This window comes from Humulus lupulus, chromosome 5 (assembly GCF_963169125.1).
Source record: "Humulus lupulus chromosome 5, drHumLupu1.1, whole genome shotgun sequence".
NCBI lineage: Eukaryota > Viridiplantae > Streptophyta > Magnoliopsida > Rosales > Cannabaceae > Humulus > Humulus lupulus.
In genome coordinates this window covers 232,499,163-232,516,915 of record NC_084797.1, presented here as the reverse complement: position 1 = coordinate 232,516,915, position 17,753 = coordinate 232,499,163, and the positions used below count along the sequence as shown (strand labels likewise).

General features: G+C 38.8%; 2 protein-coding genes and 1 long non-coding RNA gene across 3 annotated transcripts; all 3 read left to right on the top strand.

The window, feature by feature from the left end:
- The first annotated feature begins 852 nt into the window (after window positions 1–852).
- On the top strand, window positions 853–1,364 carry LOC133834052 (uncharacterized). The gene is made up of 2 exons (XR_009893292.1): window positions 853–1,107; window positions 1,191–1,364. It is a non-coding gene; the product is annotated as an uncharacterized LOC133834052 (long non-coding RNA).
- A 4,714-nt stretch (window positions 1,365–6,078) lies between these two features.
- LOC133778376 (probable DEAD-box ATP-dependent RNA helicase 48) lies at window positions 6,079–10,306 on the top strand. The gene is made up of 10 exons (XM_062218273.1): window positions 6,079–7,228; window positions 7,347–7,453; window positions 7,635–7,690; window positions 7,781–8,005; window positions 8,099–8,305; window positions 8,414–8,500; window positions 8,649–8,744; window positions 8,823–9,038; window positions 9,189–9,371; window positions 9,700–10,306. Exons 1-10 carry the CDS (start codon window positions 6,198–6,200, stop codon window positions 9,928–9,930), a joined length of 2,439 nt encoding a protein of 812 aa, XP_062074257.1. The 5' UTR covers window positions 6,079–6,197; the 3' UTR covers window positions 9,931–10,306.
- Window positions 10,307–15,270: 4,964 nt separating this feature from the next.
- On the top strand, window positions 15,271–16,472 carry LOC133780066 (uncharacterized). The gene is made up of 3 exons (XM_062219946.1): window positions 15,271–15,525; window positions 15,615–16,181; window positions 16,341–16,472. The coding sequence occupies exons 1-3, from the start codon at window positions 15,271–15,273 to the stop codon at window positions 16,470–16,472; spliced, it is 954 nt and encodes a 317-aa protein (XP_062075930.1).
- The last annotated feature ends 1,281 nt before the right edge of the window (window positions 16,473–17,753 follow it).

Sequence of the window (17,753 nt, the reverse complement as noted above, 5' to 3'; positions counted from 1 at the left end):
GGCTTTCTGACTCTGTAAGTTTTCTATAACTTCATAATTAAAGAATGTTGAAAATTTATTTAAATGTTTCTATATGTAGTGGTACGATATAGGTACGATTGGTGTACGATGGTAGTACGATAATTATAAGTTTCAAATTATAAACTGTTTATATTGTCCATGGTACGATGGTGGTACGACATTAACACGATAGGGGTACGATATAATTTGTTAAGTAGTTACTATTAACATCGTAATTTTAGAATTTGTAGTGGGACGATATAGGTACGATGGTAGTACGATAATAGTTAGTTTCAAATTGTTAAACTTACTTTGTCAATGGTACGACAGTGGGACGCTAGTGGGTACGATGGTGTATAATACTGTAGTTTTTGCCATAAAGGTACGATGATGGTATGACATTAGCACGATAGGGGTACGATAGAAGGTTTTATTATTGTTATTTAGTTACTATATTCATGTACGATTGGAGTATGATTATGGTACGATTGGGGTACGATATTTAATATATTCACGGCTGATAGTTTTTTGTTTATTTATTTTGGTACGATAATGTGGTTACTGACTTAATTTTCCTTTAATGTAGCATTTAGATGCATCATTCCATCTCATGAGGAGGCGTCTAGAAGTTTATCCTGACATGTACCCTCAGAACTATGTTGTTATGCCTACAATTTTTCCCGAATCATTGAAGGCTCGGTGGGACGCTTTTCCAGGTTCTGACTACTCTAGCTTTAGTTGGGATGACAGTATATTGGACCTGGTTAGGGGTGATGCAGTCCAGTTCTTACCGAGTTGGTAGAACAAGGAGTTCATTTATTTTGCCCTCTTCTTAAAAGACCAATTGCATTGGGTAGCTGTAGAGGCAGACCTGAATGGGTGGATGTTCAACATCTTTGACTCCAGTATTGGATCAATTTCCGAAAACGATTTGATCAGTTTGATGGTTGACTGGTGTACCATTTTCCCGTCGGTCTTGCGACAGTCCAGTTTATTTGAGAACCATGACGTTATACTCACGCCTCAGTTGACAGCATCAGAGAACCAGGTCAGACCCTTCGATTGGAAACTCACTCCACGTGAATTCGTACCGCAAACAAAATCCAGGTTAACTTTATTAAATATCACATATTAATTATTATTTCTTAATTACAAAACTTTATTAAATTATTGTTTATTTTCTAATGCAGTGGCGATTGCGGATGTTACGTAATTGAGCATATCGAACATAAGCTTCTACAACTACCATTTGATAATGTAACTGACAATAATATGAAAATTTTTAGGCAAAGGTGGTGTGTAGACTTATTCTACCAAAACTTATGTTGAACGGTCTTAATTTTTTTTAATTGTATAATTTTTTTTATTGCTCTTTTTGTAATTACTACATTTTAATGTGTTTAATCTTTGCAATCGTACTATCATCGATCACTATTGTACTCTATCGTACCCTCACATGTCTCACAAATTTCACAAAACTGTACTGAAACCATACCATTGTACCACTATCGGACCAATATCGTACATTATCGTACCCTAATGTCGTACATTAACTATCGTACTACATCGAGCAACGTCGTACCATATTGTAAGATACATTTAAATAATCATACAACAAACGATATCGTGCATTGTCGTACCGACATCGTGCACTATCGGACCAACACTGGATTATTACATATTTAAGAGTTTCATAATGGAGAAAAAAACAGAAAAAAACTTGCAAAATCCAGCACATAACAAATATTACTAGTTCAAGCAGAAATAAAACATAATAGGTCAACTAAAATACAAACAAAACAATTTAACCTCGGTACTTGCAAGACGCTTTGTTGTGCCCTTTTCCACAACACTTGCTACAACATCGTTGTATCACAACCTTGTCTCCATTAGAAGGATATCGATTTTTCCTAATTCGTCCGACCTTTTGCTTCTTTGGTCGACCTATAGGTTTCTTCTCAATCGGTACTCCAACTTGGATGTTCTTAATGTCTTCAGGCAATTCCCAATCATCCTCATCACCAACTGGCATAATTGTCCCCTCATATGTGCTCTTCCAACACTCTCTTGTGTAATATTGAGAGCACAATGCGTACATGCTAATATTTCGTTCTTGAGCAGCAGCACATGCATGTGGATAAGGAATCTTCATGATTTGGAATAGGCTGCAACTGCATGTTTGTGCCTCCAAATCAACTATACCACCGCTCTGAACTGTTCCTCCGGGGTGGACATTAAATGTATAAGGTCCAGCTCTGTCGACGCTTAAGAACCGAGATTTCTCAAATTGACATGACAAGTCCCCCTCCATAACTGGTGATAGAGTCGTGCTACACTTTTCAGCGTTTTCCTTTCGAGTAGCAAACCATGTTTGAATAGTAAACCTGATGAATTCAACAAAAGCAGTGATCGGGAAGGCTCTTACGTCCTTAGTTTTGCTGTTGAAACTTTCAGCCCAATTACTTGTCATTACATTGTAACGGTCCCCTGGAAAGTATGCACGAACCCATCTTTCAAATCCAATGCCCTCAAGATATAGTGCAACTCGAACATCCATTGCTTTTATCTTCTCAAATTCTCTTTCAAAATCTGTCTTCTTATACGAGTATGCACAACTGTAAATATGATCCGTGAAGCAATCAGTCTTGAACTTGCTAGCCACGTTCATAATAATGTGGTGGTAGTATGCGCCGTGGGGTGCATCAGGGAAGACAAGTTCCAAAGCATGAACAATGCTTTGATGCCTATCCAATACGAATGCTAAGTTCTCAACATCACCAATCGCTTGTTTCAACTTCCTCATGAAATAGGTCCAAGAGTCGTGGTTCTCACTGTCAACTATTGCGAAAGCAATTGGAAATATGTGGCTGTCTGAATCCAATGCCACGGCACACAACATTTGGCCACCATACCTAGTTTTCAAGAAGGACCCATCAATACATATAACAGGTCGACAAAACTTGAATCCCTGCCTACAAGCACCCAGAGAAAAAAAGCAATACTTGAAGCGACCCTCGTCTACCTTGAAATCAGTAATGGAATTGGGATTGTTCAACTGCAGCATGTGCAAGTACCCAGGTAACTTCGAATATGAAGCTTCAGGCGTACCCCTAACTATGTGGAGTGCCTTCTCTCTACATCTCCAAGCCTTCTCATAACTCATTTCGATCTCGAAAGAATTCTTCATATCTTCTCTTATTTTGGAGGCTAAATAATCTGAACCGTTAACTGAGAATTTATCCTTGATCAGTTCGGCAACTACCAAAGGTGATGCTTGACGATTATCTTTTTTTCGAACATCGAGGGAACATGTGTGTACATTTTCAAATGCTGTCACCTCGAACATGTTAGAAAGTTGCTTCTTCTTCCCTCTTAACCTCCACCCACAATCAGGATCATTGCATGTAATGTACCAAACATCAGTACCAGACTTCTTAACTATAAAGTCGAATCCCTTCTTCATTGCAAACAAGCCAGCAACCTTCTGTAAATGTTCATTGTCTCTGAAAAACTTTCCTAAATGAATCTCCCCGCCCGATGTGCCACCCATAGATATATAGTGACTATTATCCTCAATGTCTTCTTTTGTAAACATCTGAGCTTTGAATTTACTATAATATGTCGAAGAAGAGAGTGGATCACTAAATTCTCTAGCATCATTTGTTCCGTCTGGACGACTACTACTAGTACCAGGTGTTTGGCGATCTTCTCTACGGGATCTACTTCTACATGTTGTTTGCCTCGGTATTTGGTACGACAATGGACTCAGGCTCAAAGCTTGAGAACGGACCTCTGTTTCTTGGTTGTCTCTTACATCATCATTGCAATCAAAATCAGCATCAGGTTCAGGATAATCAGGAAAATCGTCATAGCCCTCAAAATCATCTTCAGGGTCTGGACAATCAGGAAAATCATCATGAAATGACATCTGTGCTACATGATCAACTGTCGGTATGAAAGGGTTTGATTCAGGTACAACAGTGGCTACCAGCACCTCCGGATTTGTTTCTGGAACATAAGTCCCAACCTCACTATGAGTATCCTTAACAGTACTTGGTGGAGGATTATGATCAGCAATGATATTCTTCTCCACCAAAGTCACAAAAAGGGGAACAAATTCATTTGACTTCTTCAAAAGCATTGACAAATATAAGCTTACACCCTTGTCATTCCTTATAAGTTCAGGCGGATACATTAACCCTTTCATGTACTTATAATTCACTTCTAATTTCAGGTCATACTGCACTTTGTCAACCTCCAGCTCTGAGTACAAAAGTTCAACAAGTTGTGAGTAAGTTATGTCCTTCTCCAACTCGAACGTTAAATTTTCGGCTCCATTAAAAACTCAATCTCTACCTTCACGCTCCCAAACACCATTATACATCAAGTACGCGAACAAAGTTGACCCTATCATGTACAAAGAAAAAAAAATCAGTAAATGGCAACAAAATGTCGAAATTTAGTTTGGCATTTTTTAGCATCGTACCAGTATCGGGCCGTATCGGGCCATATCAGGCGGTATCAGGCAAAGTTTTATTTATGTTTTTTATCACTTAAAACACTAATATTGGGCAAGTATCGGATACCATCGTGTACCATCGTACTATTAGGTCCGCAGTAGCTTAAAAACAAAAATCGGGCATATATCGGACTATTATCGATCCATTATCGTACTTAAAGGGCGTATAGATTCAAAATAATAATCGGGTAGCCATCGGACCTTTATGACCATCGGGTAACCAAAACTATCGGGCAACCATCGGGTTGCCATCGGAACTTCATCCCTAACCTTGAAACTCAACAACTATCATGCCAAAATCGGGCCTCTATCGGGCATTTAGAAAAAACTCAGGGAACAAAAAAAATACGCAGATTTTCACAGAACACGATTTTCACCCAAAAAACAGCAAAAAATACCAACAAACTACAGATCCAACATCTAAACAGCATTCTAAATCATAAAAACAACCAACAACAACAAGAATCAAAGAAAATCACTTACCCATTTAATCTCTTCACTATGAGCAAAAATAACACAAAGCTTGGTGTTTCTCCTCAAACAATCCACAATGTCCGAATGTGTATCTTTCTTGCAAGATTTTAGTATGGAAATCTTGTGTGTAAAACGTATGGTGAAGAGAGAGTGAGAGAGAATGTATGGTGAAGAGAGGTAGAGAGGAAGAGGGAGAATAGAGAGGAAATGTGTTATGAGAAGGGTATTTTTGGTATTAAATGAAAGATGAGCATTGGTTTCATATGGTGGTTAACTTTGGTTCAAATTTTAATTATTAAGCTAATATAAGCATGATTAATCAAATTTCCCTTTATTTATTCTATAGTATGGCTTCTTAGACATTTACAAATTGTAATGTTATCAAGTTACAAATTTTTTTTTTCATAAAAAAAAAGTTACAGATCTACGACAATTGTATGAGAAATGGGAAATGGGATTTTTTTTCTTTTGTAATTTGTACGATTCTTCTGTTTATAATTATTGCCTTAAAACCATTTCGTAAAAACTTTTTGTCGTTTTAAATATATATTGTCCTTTATTAGCGTTCTCGTTTTAAAGATATATTGTCGTTTTTCAAAAGTTGTCTTTCTAAATTAAAGTCGTTTTTTTGACGTAGTCGTTGTTTTACAAAAATTGTCGTTTTTTTAACGTTGACGTTTTTACAAAAATTGTTGTTTTTCTTGACGTTGCCGTTTTCTAAACAATTGTCGCTTTTACAAAAATGTCTGTTTTTCGTTGTCTTTAAAAAATTGTCGTTTTCGGTTGACGTTGCCATTTTTAAAAAAAATTATTGTTTTAAAAAAATGTCGTTTTTGTTTACATTGTCGTTGTTTTTCCAAAAGTTGTCGTTTTTAGCATTGTCGTTTTTGTTGATGTTGACGTTTTATTAACAAAATTCTTTATTTTCTTGTTGACGTTGTCGTTTTTACAAAAAATGTCGTTTTTTGTTGAAGTTATCGATTCATATAAACATTGTCGTTTTTATGAATGGTTTTTTGTCGTTTCAAGCATTGTCTTTAAAAAAAAAATTAAATAATGTATCCCCAAAATGCCTGTCTTCTTCTTCCTCGTTAAACCCTAAACCCCACTTCTTTTTCTTCTTCTTCTTCTTCTTTTCATAGGGTCCGAACTGAATTTCACTGAAAACAAGGATTTCTCCCCCAATCACCATCAACCATTAACCATGTTCTTTTCCATCCTTCTAGAACGCCCCAAAACAATCTCCAAGCTTTTCTCTAACCTGATTCTGACCAGACCTATGGGTGGTGGCCCTCGAACCTTTCCCGGTGGCTTAAACAAGTGGCAATGGAAGCGTATGCATGAGAAGCGAGCCAAAGAGAAAGAAAAATCTCTTCTTGAACAAGAAAAAGAGCTCTACCACGCCAGAATTCGCTCCCAAATCCGGGCCAAAGTTACCGGAAAACCTGACCCATTTAAAAAAACTCTTCCAGAAGCCGGACACGGACCTATGAGCCCTGACGATCACGTAAAAGCACTAGCTGATCGGTTCATGAAAGAAGGAGCTGAGGACTTGTGGAACGAGCGCGACGGTCCCGTCAAACCTACGCCGCCCACGCCGGGATCAAAGGTACGGGAACAATACATAGGTTCGAGAGAAGCGACAAGACCCATTCCTGGGTCTCCGATTGACTTGAGGAAGATGATACCAGAACGGCGTAATTTAGCCGGAGACCGCGAAACTTTAAATTTCAGCAATATGAATGGCAATAATGTTAGGGTTAGAAATTATTCAGTGCAGAGGGGTCGAAGGAACGACAGTTCTTCGAATGGAGATAACTCTGGTTTTAATTTAAAGGATGATTCTTTGAAACCTTTTGTTAGAAGTTTGGTGGGTAACCGCGATAACTCGAAAGTTGAGAGCAATGGGAATGAGCTTTCTGTACATAGGAAGTTTTCGGTGAAGAAGAAATGGAGAAGTGGTGGTTCTTCGAGCGATGATGAGTCAGAATTTGATTCAGAGGATGACTCGGCGAGGTTTTCTGGGACTGGAAGGAATATGAGGACAATGGGGAGTAGTGCTTCTTTAGGGAAGTATGATGTGAAAATCACAAAAAGAAGAGTGCCATTGAATACATGCGAAGGGGCTGTCGATTTTTCACAGCAGGTTGAGTTAATTAGGCATGAAATCAGTCAAAGAAAATTGGCTGAGGAAGAGGGTAAGTGTGAGGAAGAGTCAATTCTTAGTCAAAAAAGGCAAGTGATATTATTTCTTCTTTCTTTCAATGAGAGAAGTGATTACTAGAGGTGTTTTGTTATTTGATTGGGCTGATGATAATAAATTAATAATTAGTGAGAGTGTTTCTTTTACCAGGTTTGATGAGTACGATATATCTCCATTGACGGTCAAGGCGCTATCTTCTTCTGGTTATGTTCAAATGACTAGAGTGCAGGAGGCTACCCTTTCTGTTTTTCTAGAGGGTAGGACTTTATTTGGGTTACATGTTTATGCTAATTCAAGACTAAATATTGGCTAACAGAGATTCTGATAATGATTATGCAATGTTATTATTGGTGTAGTTTATGGAAATGCATTTTTTGATTCTTGTTGTGGAAGAACAATAAGGTGTTTTCTTTATGTTTTTCTTTCTGAATGGAACAGGGAAGGATGCTTTGGTCAAGGCTAAAACCGGTACTGGGAAAACGGCAGCCTTTTTGGTACTTGTCATTTGCCTTGTTCTTCTTTTCATATTGTTTTTTGTACCAATTTACTTTTTATCTTTTAGCAGTATTGCTAAACACGAACAGATTCCTGCTATTGAAACAGTTCTGAAGGCTTTGTGTAGTAATTCTATTCAACGGGTGCCTCCAATTTTAGCTCTGATTCTTTGCCCCACAAGAGAACTTGCAAGTCAGATAGCTGCAGAAGCCAATGTCTTGCTGAGGTACCATGGCGGAATAGGTGTCCAGACGTTAGTAGGAGGTACACGATTCAAAGATGACCAGAAACGCCTTGAATCCAGTCCAAGCCAGGTTCGCCTCTTAATTTTGCAGTTGAAACTATGGTCTAAGTGTTGCAGATGATGATACGAGAATGAAAGTTCATTTTATGCATTTTTTTTCCAGATAGTAGTTGCTACTCCTGGCAGGTTGCTGGATCACGTTGAGAGTAAATCTGGGTTGTCTGTGCGATTGATGGGATTAAAGATGCTAATACTTGATGAAGCTGGTCATTTATTAGATTTGGGATTCCGGAAGGACATTGAGAAAATTGTTGATTGTTTGCCTCGTCGGAGGCAGTCCTTGCTATTTACTGCAACAATTCCTAAAGAGGTTTGTTACTCAGTCATTACAAATCCGAATTTAAAATGAGATGTTATATATCTTCATGATATCCTCTAAAAGTGTCATATTTGATTTTGTACAATTATGAATATGCAGGTTCGCCGAATATCACAGCTAGTTTTGAATAGGGAACATTCTTTTGTTGATACAGTTGGTCAAGGTTGTGTTGAAACTCTTTCTCAGGTAAGAACTGTGACCATTTTGCGAGTCATGGTTGATTAATGCTATGTAATACAGGTCTGCTATATTCCATGGATGAGCAGAGCAGCTGTTGTTTGTATCTGAACCTTTCAAAAGGTGTTATAATCCCATCTTATTTTGCTAAATGCAGGTCAATCAATGCTATCTTGTTTCACCACTTGAATTGCATTTTCAAATAGTGCATCATCTTTTAAAGGAGCATATTTCAAAATCACCTGATTATAAGGTTTGGTGTTGTGACTTCTCAATTTCCTTTTCGGTTGCAATGCTGCATGTAGTTGTGGCCTAATATTTTTCCTTACAGGTCCTTGTTTTCTGTACGACTTCAATGGTAACATCACTAATGTATCTTCTTCTCCGTGAAATGAAATTGAACGTAAGGGAGATGCACACCAGAAAGCCTCAACTTGCTCGAACTCGTGTTTCTGAGGAGTTCAGGGAATCTAAAAGACTGATTCTTGTTACATCTGATGTTTCGGCTCGTGGAATGAACTATCCTGATGTTACACTAGTTATTCAGGTATTTGTAAAATAATACCTTTTTTTTGCACTCAGCAACTTATGTGTACACATTATTTTGTACTGTTCTTGACGTTGAAGTGATAATAGCTTGATTTATGCATGCTTTTATAATTTTCATATAATTTAGTCAGTACTGATCTTTTACCAGGTGGGTCTACCAATGTCACGGGACCAATATATTCATCGTCTTGGAAGAACAGGAAGGGAAGGAAAAGAGGGAGAAGGCATCTTGTTGCTTGCCCCATGGGAGGAATATTTTCTGGATGAATTAAAAGATCTACCTCTTAAAAAATTTACATTATCACAATTGGACCCTAATGCAAAACTTCAGGTTATTGATTGTCCCTCTTAAAATGTCGTGTTACATTACTTTACTTTCATTCTTTGTGCTTGTAATATTTAATGTTTTTCCATAATTCAGATGTCAGAGAGTTAATTCTCATGAAAAATTAAATGTTCATATGATGACTAACCAAATAGTTTTCAAAATATGAAAAACCTTGTGAAACAACAATGATATCTTATAAAGAAGACAACTTGTTTTGCAATTACTAGCTGCCTATGATACACTTTCATTTCTTCTTTGCTTGCTGGAGGTTTTTTCACATTTTTGATAGTGATTTCTCTTTTGTATGCTGGATTACGTTCTCAACTTACAGATGGAGGATTCTATGGCCAAGATTGATGGTAGCGTCAAAGAAGCAGCGTATCATGGGTGGCTTGGCTACTATAACTCGATCAAGGAAGTCGGTAGGGATAAAACCACACTTGTCGAGGTTGCTAAGAGATTCTCTGAGTCAATTGGTCTGCAAAAACCGCCTGCTCTCTTCAGAAAGACAGCAGTGAAGATGGGGTTGAGAGATATACAAGGCATAAGAATACACAAGTGACTTTGATTGGAATGTTGGTATGCAACTGGTTGATAAGCAGAAACAAGAGGCAAGAAACTTTTAGCTCGTTGAGTATGATTTTATCTTTACAGAAAATTCTCCTTTCTGTGTTTCTAGTCTTGCTTGAATCCTCATTTTTAGGCTGCCGATTAAGCATTTCTGGTTGACTTTTTTGTTATCACATTCTTTTGAGTAATTTATTGTAGTAGAATGTCTTATGGATAAGTATCAAGATAAACTTATAATAGGTGCTGTAGTACAAAGTAAATGATTTTGAGGTCATTTACTTATCAAGTATACCAGTTTTGTACATTCAATCTTCATTATAAAATGTAATAATCTTTCATTTAAATGGATTACTTGTACTTTTCACTCTTGTTTTTCTCAATCATAGAGCACTATTTCATTGGAAACTTTGCTAAATTGTTGTATTAATGTTCTCACATTTTCTTCAATGTGATACTTTTATATGCTCTCTCAAATATGGTATGTTTTTTGGTTCATCAGTTTAGCGTTAGAAGAGAAAAGTATGCTTAGGTCAAGGGTGCACCATAACCCTACTGGTTATGGGAAGAAAAATGTCCTCTTTCCCACCATAACCCTACTGGTTATGGGAAGAAAAATATCCTCTTTCCCACTGGATTTGGACAAAATTCTGGTTCTGGGGCACCTAAATCGAATTCTGGTTTTAGATATTGGAGCTTTAGAACAACACATAAGGTTTTCATGTTGTCCCTTTGCAGGGATGGTGGATTAGTTCAGTATTGTGAGAGGACTTGATTTACAGGTTATGAGATTTCTATAACGCTAGACGTAGCCATTTGGCTCTTAGAAGAGGTGGAAGGGATGATCGGAGCTAAGGATTATCTTAGGGCAGATTGGAGGACTTTTAGGAATAATTCCATGAGGCTGCTGTTGGAATGTTTCCAGAATGCTAGAGGAGTCTTTTTGAAATTATCTGTTCTCAAACACAGTGCCATTGAGTCCATCATAGTTCCTGAGGAGGGGTTCACCAAGGGTTGGAAAGATTTAGCGTTTTGCTTGGAGCATTTGGTTAGGAAAAAAGGTAATTTTCCACAAAGGGATACTGTACGGAGGGTGGACAGATCGACCTCTTGGGCTTCCATGGTTAACAGGAACTCTCACTATCCGTAAAGGAGGATAAGATATTAGGAGGGGAGGAAGTGCATGATGAAGGAGTGAAGACGGCATTAGGGCAGATGGGAGTGGAGGAGAAGGGGGAGAAACTGGTCATGGAGTGGCGATATGCTGTTCTCATGCTTGGGGAGGACTGTCGACTCCCTTGGTCTGCAGTTCAAATTGGAGTGAAATGCTGGTGGGGGAAAAATCTTACCTTTTCCAGTTTCTCAGATGATCGAGTAGTCATCTAGTGTGCCAATGAGAGGGAGCAAGAGGATTTGGCCTCTCTGGGCTCGGTTATCATTTCGGCAATCACATCAGTTACATTCCTTAAATGGAGTTGGAGAAATCAAACAATTGATGGGAAACTCTCTTGCATAAATGAATGGATAGGTGTTGAAGGCATCCCGTTGAACATTTGGAATATTCATGTGTTTAAGGTGATAGGTTTATTTTGTGGAGGTTTATTAGAAATTGATAAAGACACATTAAGGGGGAAGAATTTGAAGTGCGCTCGACTCAAGTTTGCTGGGGATGTTTCTAGTTTTATCCCCAATAGAGTTTCTTTCCCGTATGAGGTGATACTTTAATTTTGCATCTGTTTCGATTTCAGAAGAGAGATGAGGAGGCCAAACATTTAGGGCAAGTTTGGATGAGGAAATCAGTGAAGAATGAGACGATTGGGGTTGAGGATGCGGCTGGGTCCCAATCGGAGGAGATGGAAGCGTCTGGGGGTGCAAGGACAGAGAGCCGAAAGATTCATGATGAGCTGAAGGGACATGCTACGGTGGTCACCGGTGACAAGCTAGAGATGCATGCTGGGCGGTTATCGGCTCCTGATTTGTTGGAAGTAACAGATAATTTAGTGGTAATTAAGTCCCGAAATTCTTGCCCATCTTTAAAAAGAATTTACAATAGAGTGCTAGCAGATCTTTTGGTCAAAGATTTCAGATTGGATGACACGTCTTCTGACTTTAAAAAAAATGTGGAATGCTTTTTGTCTTCCACGTGCCCCTTTGGGAAGGAGAAATATTGTTTGACTAACATGTGCACTGTTGGGATAGATTAGATTTATTTTTCAGTTAACTGTTTGGGTTGAGCTCTCTTCAATCCAAGGTGTGTAACTAAGGTCTTCGGCCATCAAGCTTTAAGTAAGCCCATTTCAGATTCTAATTTGGTAACCACACGTGGGCTCATACAAAAGGCACATGTTTGTTTTTCAAAAGGAGTTGTCAAGTTTTGGGATGATACGGCTCCTAAGCCTACTCCAAGGAAACACAGCGTTTTGGTTGAGAATATGGATGAGTATGACTCAAAGTCAAACACGCAGAGATCTAGCTGGAAAGTGTATACTCGGAAACCTCCTCAATATTGTGCAGTAAGTACTTTTCTCATTGAGGAACGGGGAGAGGGGGTGAACATCAATGACATGGCTATGGAAGAGGAGGATTTCATTTGTCCGGTCTTCGATGATCTTGAATCGGGCAGCTCGGAAGATGACATTGAGGAAACTGATTCTGAAGGTGACAGAAGGGAAGGGGAGGATAGTGTGTTTCTGGGAGGTTGTCTATGGAATGAAGAAAATATGGAAGAAGAGCAAGAGGTTAGTGATACAAATAAGGGTGAGGGCATGAGACAATGTTTGAACCTGGCCGAGCCCTTGGCTGTCAAGAAAGGGTTCCTAAGCAAGGGGGATAGGGGATCATGGTAGTAAGTTAGGAATGGAAGATGATATTGAGTCTTCCAGACTTCTTAAAGCCATGGATTCATTAGGTATTTAGGTGTATCCGAACGTTTTGGGGGAAAAGGAGGAAGGAGATTCTATTAGTCTATCTCAGAAGAGCTATCGTGAACTTAGAAAATTGAGTTCCAATGTTAATTATGAAAAGAGGAAGAAGAGAGGAGTGGGGTGCCGTAGTGATTTATGAAGATTCTGTCTTGGAATGTGAGGGGGTGTGGCAACAGAGATAAACAGAAGGTGATTAAAGAAACTATTTGTAAAGTTAGTCCAGATATTATCGTGCTTCAAGAAGTGAAAAAGGACAAAATAGATAGAAGTTTCATGGGAAGCATTTGGCGATCCAGATGTAGAGCTTGGATTTATCAGCAGGCTTCAAGTCGATCGGGAGGTACTTTAGTGGCTTGAGATACAAGGAGTGTCTCTGTTATTGATTCTTTAGTGGGAGATTTTTCTATTTCTGTTTGTATTAAGGCAGAGGGGAAGGATCCTTGGTGGTTTACTGGTGTGTATGGGCCAGTGGTGTACGGAAAAAGAGATAGTTTTTGGGATGAAATATCAGGTTTGAGTGCTATTTGTGGTGATAAGTGGTGTGTGGGGGGCGACTTTAATGTGGTTAGAAAGGTTGATGAGAAATTGAATAGTGGGTCTAATACCAGAAGTATAAAGATGTTTGATGCACTGATTAGAGAGTTAAAATTAATTGACCCAAAACTTCATAATGGTCGCTTCACAAATCCTATTTGTTGTAGACTGGATAGATTCCTGTACACCCCGGCATGGTCATGTTTGTTCGTCAGGAAGTGTTGGTTCATGTTGTGTCGGATCATAGCCCGGTGGTGTTGGACTCAAATCCTCCCTCTTGGGGGCCAAGCCCGTTCAGATTTGATAATGCTTGGTTGGACCATAAGGATTTTCCTAGCCTTTTCAAGAAGTGGTGGGGTTTGGCCAAGGGGCAAGGGTGGCCTGAGTATCAGTTTATGTGCAAATTAGCCTGGGTCAAAGACAGAATAAAGGAGTGGAGTCGGGAAGCCTTTGGATTAAGAACAACTTTGAAAGAGTCGCTGGAAAGGAGGTTGGTTGCTTTAGATAGAATAGCAGAGGTGGGATTGTGGAATGAGCAATTTCTTAAGGAACGTTCAAAGGTGAAGAAAGAATGCCAGCAACTTGTCTTGGAGGAAGAGAGAAGTGTCTGACTTAAGTCAAAGTGTCAATGGGCTAGGGAAGGGGATGCCAATTCTTAGCTTTTTCCCAATATTCTTAGTGCTCGGAAAGCTAAAAACTTCCTTTCAAGGATTGAACAAGATGATGGAACTATTTTGGTTGATGATGTCGATATTGAAAAGGCTATTGTGGGTTTGTATTCTTCCCTGTACACGTCGGTCTACAGAGACTGGATTGGGGTGGACGGGATCTCTTGGGAACCTATTTCGTCTGTTTTGGCTTCTCTGATTGAGCGACCTTTCTCTGAGGAAAAGTTAAGACAGGCAATGTTTGATTGTGATGGGTCCAAGGCATTGGGACCAGATGGTTTCTCCATGGAAATTTATCAGAAAAATTGGGACACAGTTAAATGCGATCTGATGACAGTCTTTCATGGGTTCTTTAAGGATGAAATTATTCAAGGAAGAGGCAATGAAACCTACATTTGCCTTATTCCTAAGAAAATTAATAGTTGCCGTGTGAAGGATTATAGACCTATTAGTCTTGTCTATAAAATTATCTCAAAAATGTTGGCTTGCAGACTTCGAGGTGTTCTGTCCGATACAATAACGAAAACTCAGGGAGCTTTTGTGGAGGGTAGGCAGATTCTGGACACTGTTTTGGTTGCAAATGAGGCGGTGGAGGAGTACAGGAGTAAGGGTAAAAAGGGTTGGGTCTTCAAAATTGACTTTACAAAAGCTTATGATTGTGTGGATTGGGGATTCTTGGATTTTGTTCTGCAGAAAAAAGGATTTGGAGAGGTTTGGAGGCGGTGGATGCAAGGCTGCTTGTCGTCTATGTCTTTCTTTGTGTTTTTAAATGGCCATCCTAGGGGTAAATTGAAGGGCTCGAGGGGTCTTCGTCAAGGGGATTCCTTGTCCCCTTTCTTATTTACTTTGGTGGTGGATGTATTGGGCAGAATGATTGACAAGGCTAAGAGTAGCTCGGCTTTTAGAGGATTTACAGTGGGCAGCGATGGAGTTGATGTTAGCCATCTTCAATTTGCAGACGATACGATTTTCTTTGTTAACGATGACGAGTCCCTGGGTGTACTCCTTGACATCCTGAAAGTCTTCAGTAGGGTGTCTGGGCTATCTATTAATTTGTAAAAGTGTCAGTTGTTGGGGATAAATTTGCCCGATGAGTTAGTGGATCTTCGGGTTAGTGAGATAGGGTGTGAAGTGGGCCAGTGGCCTATTCAGTATTTGGGACTCCTTTTGGGAGCTTCACCGAGATCCAAAGTGTTTTGGGAACCAGTAATGTCGAAGTGCGTTAAGCGGTTGGATGGATGGAAGAGTGCTTTTATGTCACGTGGTGGAAGATTGAATCTTATTCAGTCAATTCTGTCTTCTATTCTGGTTTACTATTTGTCTCTTTTTCGGATCCCTAAGAATGTGGCAGGGAGTATAGAGAAATTGATGAGAGATTTTTGTGGGAGGGAGCAGATCGGTTGGGGGCTGATCATTTGGTATCTTGGCAAGAAGTCTGTAAATCTCGAAGTCGTGGTGGTTTGGGTATTGGGAATATTGAGAAGAGGAACAAAGATTTTCTAATGAAATGGTTATGGCGGTTTCTTTTAGAAAGTAAGGCTTTATGGTATAAGGTGGTGAAGAGTAGGTATGAGGTAGTTGATGGTCAGTGGGATACGGGAGGAGGGGGAAGATTGTCGGTTCATGGTCCTTGGAGGGATATTTCGGCTTTGTATGAGGAGTATAGGAGGATGGTCTGTTTCAAGGTGGGGAAGGGGGATAGGATTCAGTTTTGGGAGGATGTTTGGCTTGGCGATGATTCCTTGAAGTCTCAATTCCCTGATTTATTTTTGGTGTCCATGGCCAAGAATTGTGTGATTAAAGACCTGGCAGTCTTGGACGGTGAAGGGAGTGTGGGGGCCATAGGATGGAAATTCCGTTTCAGGAAGAACTTGTTTGATAGGGAGGTGTCTATTTTCGCTCTGTTGTTGCACATGCTTCAGGTTGTGGCTCTCCTGTCAATTTTGGAGGATAGGAGGAATTCGATTCCAGACACAAGTGGAGTTTTTAATTGTAAGTCCGCCTTCCACTTCTTGACTTATGCTCATTTAGGTCCCGAGTTGGATTGGGCTAAGAATTTATGGAGGAGTTTCGCTCCGTATAAAGTTAAATTGTTTGGATGGTTGTTATTCTTGGATAAGGTGAATGTTCACGTTAATTTACAAAGGCGTAGACCTTTTCACTAGCTTTTGCCAAAATTGGTGTGTTTACTGTCAGAATGAATTGGAGTCAGTTCGCCATCTTTTTCTGGAATGTTTTTTTGCAAGGGAGGTGTGGTTTAAAGTGCTGGCTGAGTTCAGGGTCTCTTAGTGTATGCTTTCTTCTTGTTCTCACCTGTTCCTGTGCCATTTGGAGGGAGGTCGGAGGGTGGCACGTTTGTGGCAGAGTACTGTTTTGGTGACTTTTTGGGCAATTTGGCTGGCGATGAATAGTAAAATTTTTGAAGATGTTTCTTGTACAGTGGACAACCTTTGGGATAAAATCAAGTTCTGGGTTGCCACTTAGGTGTATAGATCAAAAGAATTTGACTGTGCGTCTTTCTTGGATCTATGTAGGGAGTGGAGTAGTTTATGGTTGTATTAGTTTTTGGATGAGTGAGAGTCTTTGGGTGTTTTACTAAGACTGATTGGTTTTTGTTGTTGATGTTGTTACCACGGTATTCCTCCGCCATAAGTGAGGGTTCTCAATTTAATTGGGAAGAGGTTATTCTTTGACCTCTGTCCCTTTTATTTTAAAAAAAAAAAAAAAATCGGTTTTGGCTCGCCATTATTTTGGATCGGTTGTTCGTTTGAACGGTTGAGCTCTTGCGTTAATGATGTGTATCTTAATTCATAGCGTTCCATCTCAAAATTAATTACTAATATGTAGAGTAACTGACATTTTTCTTATTAATTTTTCTTTTCTATCCTTGAGTATTAGTAACCACGTTTTTCTCCACTCTTTAGTCTTTACATTCTCATGTCTTACTTATTAACAAGTGCACTGAGTTTATTGGCAAATTAGGACCAAACCAAAAAGAAATTCAAACTAGAAGGGTTAAAATGTCATTTACCCCTACACCAAGAGTTTTAGAAAGTGTCAAATTTGTTAGTACAGGTGGTAAAGTGAAAAATCTAGCAAAGTGTATGTGGTAGGGGGCTGTCAATGATTGTACTTTCTTTTTTCTTTTCTTTTCTCAAAATACAATAAATGAATATCCATGATTTTTTTCCTTGTATGAATTATGCCTTTTTTTATTATTACCTTAAAGGACTAGTCAAGTTTATCCTTAGTTGTATAAAAACATGGTAAGGTAATTAATGTCATGAACAAAGATGTTACAAATAAATTATTTCAGATTTTTCTTAAAAAAGGCACTTAATTCTTTGTCACTTTTAGGATACTCAATAAACAAGTCTTGTATATACATTTATTGCTCTACTTAAAAAACATAATATAGATTTTTTTTTTGTAGTTTAAAAAAAAAATTGATGCTTTCTGAGACAATTTGACACTAAGCAAAATCCGACTGATACCCGACCAGAGTCAAGTTTCAATTATTATTATTTTTAATTAACTAATTGAAGAAAGGACTATTTGGTAATTTCATGCTAGTGACAGATTACGTTCGTGCGTTACTATTACAAATGTCAGGGACTTTTCAGTAATTTCGACACATTGTCTTCTATAAGAACTAATGAACTGTGAATGAAGGCATTGCAATTCACTGAGTT